The sequence below is a fragment of the Myotis davidii genome, unplaced genomic scaffold, assembly GCF_000327345.1.
Source record: "Myotis davidii unplaced genomic scaffold, ASM32734v1 scaffold811, whole genome shotgun sequence".
Classification (NCBI taxonomy): domain Eukaryota; kingdom Metazoa; phylum Chordata; class Mammalia; order Chiroptera; family Vespertilionidae; genus Myotis; species Myotis davidii.
The window spans coordinates 170,659-174,397 of record NW_006283149.1 but is presented as its reverse complement, the minus strand read 5'-3'; the positions used below and the strand labels follow the sequence as shown (position 1 = coordinate 174,397).

At 65.1% G+C, this 3,739-nt stretch overlaps 1 protein-coding gene across 1 annotated transcript in view; it reads left to right on the top strand.

Annotated features, from left to right (window-relative positions):
* HERC2 (HECT and RLD domain containing E3 ubiquitin protein ligase 2) overlaps positions 1–3,739 on the top strand; it is a 78,990-nt gene that overhangs the window by 37,513 nt on the left and 37,738 nt on the right. The window contains 4 exon segments of the mRNA XM_015562992.1: positions 1,261–1,448; positions 1,966–2,158; positions 2,782–2,964; positions 3,726–3,737. Coding sequence (XP_015418478.1) covers positions 1,261–1,448; positions 1,966–2,158; positions 2,782–2,964; positions 3,726–3,737 — 576 coding nt within the window.

The following is a 3,739-nucleotide window of genomic DNA, read 5'->3' as shown; positions in this document are numbered from 1 at the left end:
CCCGTGGGGAAGGCCGGCCCTGGCCTGGTGCCTCTCGGCACCCCTGTCGTTAGCTTGTGGTGGTGTCTTGTCCGGCACCTTCGGTACCAAAGGTTCGCCCCTTCCCAGGGGCTGGGCGCCCGTCAGACCCTTTGGCCACAGGTGCTCGGTCTTTCTCCGGGGGCTCAGTTCCCTCCCGTGGGTCCGTGGGTCTGTCTGAGGCCAGGGCCGCCCTGCGGGGCACACTGTGCTCAGGGTGAGGGGGGGTCGGCTTCGGGATGGGTGTCCCATTGCACAGGCCTCGGGGTTCTGGGTCCCGTGCTGCATCTGTGGACGTGGGGGGAGCATCTCTCCCTGAGCCTGGGTGCCTTCGTGCTTACTTAGCACTCGCTCCCGTCTCCGAGCAGCACTGCACCACCTACTGATGGGGGACGCCAGCCTCCTGGACAAGGGGAAGGGTTGCCCTGCCCTGTTTGGGGGCGAGTTAGAGAATTGGCATCAGTTCTTTAAGCATCCGGTGGAATTCATCATTAAGCCGTCTGGTCCTGGGCTTTTCCTTGTCGGGACACACCCTCTTTCCTGGGGATGGAGGTCTGCACACACTTCCTGTTTCTCCCTTAGTCCGTTCACTGGCGGGACTTGTAGGCCCTCGGCCATGGTGCCGGGTCTGCTCAGGTGCTGGCCCAGCGCCCCCGGCGCCCTCAGTCCCGTGTCTGCAGAAGCAGAGGCGAGGTTGCCACGGTCTCCTGTGGTTTTAGTTATTTGTGTCCCCCTTTTTCCCAATGTTTCCCCTCCCTCCATAGCCAGCAAGGCCACAGGCGGCAGGGGCCGGCCGCCCCTCCTGGGCTGGGCTTGCTGCTTTCGAGTCCTGGGAAGCATTGCTTCTCCCAACACTCAGCCCCTGGTCGTACGTGGCCGACTCCAGGGCCCCAGGGCCATCTGTTCTTCGTGCCCCGACTCTGAGCAAGCAGGCAGGCTCTTGTAGAGAGTTCCACACATAGCGGCAAAAATGAACACTGCACACCGTGGATTCTTTATGGTTTAAATATCACGTGTCTCTTTTCCCCCCCGCCCTCTCCCCGGCCGCTTCCACCCCCACACGTGCCCTCACCCCACTGTCTGTCCACTGGCCATGCTCAAGTGCGAGCACACGGGCCCTTTGGTTGATCTCCTGCCCTCCCCCTTGGGTTCTTTAGTGACCACCTTCATATTTGTTAACGACGGGAATGGGTGGAGGTGAGGAAAGTGCAGGACCTGACTGGCTGCCCTTCTGCCCTGCAGGCCCCAGTGGCGACCACGTGGAGGAAGACGGGAACGTGTCTGCCCGTGGGGCCTCTGCCACCGTCCTGGAGGAGACGAGGAAGGAGACGGCGCCCGCGCAGCTCCCGGTCTCGGGGCCCGAGCTGGCCGCCATGATGAAGATCGGAACCAGGGTCATGCGGGGCGTGGACTGGAAGTGGGGCGACCAGGTACTCAGGGTGCAAGGCGCAGCTGCCGCCCGGTCGGCTCTGCAGTCCTGACTGGCTCACTTGGTGCGAGGGGAGGAGAGCAGGCGGGTGCCTGGCAGGTGGCAGCTGTCGATGGCCAATGATGCACAGGACGAGTAGAGGGACCATGTCCTGGTAGGGACGCCTCTCACAGGGTGGGCTGCGAGGAGGAGGCCTGGCCCCAGGCTCCTGCTGCAGTGCCAGCCGTCAGAGGAGACGCAGCTGCTGGTCTTGGGTTTCCCGTCTTGTGATGCCTCGTGAGGGGTCGAGGACTAGGCCCCAGGACCGCTGGACAGCCTGGCCTTGTGGTGGCTGCAGGTCCTGCTCACCTCTGGGGCCGGCCTGGCGTTCCCTCGGGGGTGCCGTGAGCGATGCATGTGGCCAGCCAGGTTGGAGCTGTCGTGGGCAGGAGTCTGTGCAGGGACGCGGCTGCCCTCCCGGCGGTGTCCATGGGACAGGCCGCACGTGCCTCCTCACTGGTCTCTATGTCGCCCCGCAGGATGGACCCCCTCCCGGCCTCGGCCGCGTGATTGGGGAGCTGGGCGAGGATGGGTGGATCCGGGTGCAGTGGGACACGGGCAGCACCAACTCCTACCGAATGGGGAAGGAGGGCAAGTACGACCTCAAGCTGGCGGAGCTGCCTGCCTCTGCGCAGCCCTCAGCCGAGGACTCGGACACAGAGGACGATTCAGGTGAGTGCGGGGGCCAGGGGGCAAGCCCTGGGGTCAGCTCAGGTGCCGGCACGTGTGCAGGGGGTCGGCCTCTGAGGGGCTCCCATGGTCGGGGGAGCCTGGATGTCTGCACACAGCAGAGGTGGGGGTGGGGTCAGCCGGGCTGTGCTCTGCGTGCTGGGCACGGGCCCTCGGTGCAGACCGTGCCGCCTTGGGCTCGGGCAGCGTGGAGCCGAGGGCCTGCCCGGGCTCTGCAGTGTCGGGCAGGTGCCCCCCGGCTTCCCGGGCGTCCCCGAGAGGGGAAGGTGGCCGTCCAGGCCTCTTGTCCCAGAGTCCCAGCCCTCGGGGAGCAGGCATTCGCTGCCTCGCAGCCGGCGTGGGGCGTATGGGAAGCTGCTTCCTAAGGGAGCGGGTCCTCGCCGTCGTCTCAGCGCTGAGCTGTCTGCTGAGGCGGTTTGACACATTTCATGATTTTGGAAGCTGGTTTTCCCTGCAGAAGGCGGGCGGCGGTGGTTGGGTCACGGCTGCATGGGAGGTTCGCCTCTTCCTGCAGAGCGAGCGGCCCTTCCCAGGAGCAGAACCAGGACGTGAGGCCCCCTGCCGCTCTGCAGGGCGATTTCCTGTTCTGGGTGGTTTGTTTTCAGAAGCTGAGCCCGCCGACAGGAACATGCACCCCACGGCCATGATGCTGACCAGCACCGTGCGCCTGCTGCAGACCCTGTGTCTCTCCGCCGGGGTCCACGCCGAGGTCATGCAGGGCGAGGCCACCAGGACCCTGTGCGGGCTGCTGCGCGTGGTGGTGGAGAGTGGGACCACGGACACGACACGTACGTACGGGCTGAGGGCAGGGCTGGGCCACGGTGTCAGCGAGTGGTTGTGTGAGTGGGGGGGGGGGTGTGCACACGAGTGTGTGCACCTATGGTGCACGTGCATGTGTGTGCGCAAGCGCATGTGTTGTGTCCACATGTGAGTGTGCGTGCATTTGAGTGTGTGAGTTTGTTATGAGAGACAGCGTGCGTGTGAGAGTGAGACGGCATGTGCGAGTCACTGGGTCTGTTTGCGTGTTTATGAATGTGTGTGCGTGTGTGGCTGTGGTAGGGATGTGAGCGTGGCTGTGAAGGTGGGTGTATGAGTGTGTGTTGCTTGAGCCTGGGGAGCAGGGGAGAGGGGAGACCCAGACCCCGGAGAGGCAGAGCCGTCTCGTCAGAGCTCAGGTGGGTGAAGCCCTGAGGATGTCACCCCCTTCAGCTGCACAGACGCCTCATACCTGGCCTGGCCATCCGTGTGCAGGTGAAATGGGAGTGACGTCCTGGGGGCACATGTGTTTAGAAATCACAGTGGGTGCGCGCCACTGCCCGTGCCGTGTGAGCTGTCAGCATCCCCACGGCCAGGAACTGCAGGCTCCGCTCCTCACCTGGGGGGGCACCGCCGGTCCTTCCAGGTCTCAGGCGTGAGGTGCTCCTTGAGACGCCCGAGGGCCTCCTCCGCGTTCCTCTGAGCGCGTGCACTGGACGAGGACGGGCGGGCAGGGCAGCAGCGAGTGCTGAGTGCTCAGAGCCAGCGCGCAGCCTGTCCCCTGTCCCCACAGCCTCCCCCAGCAGC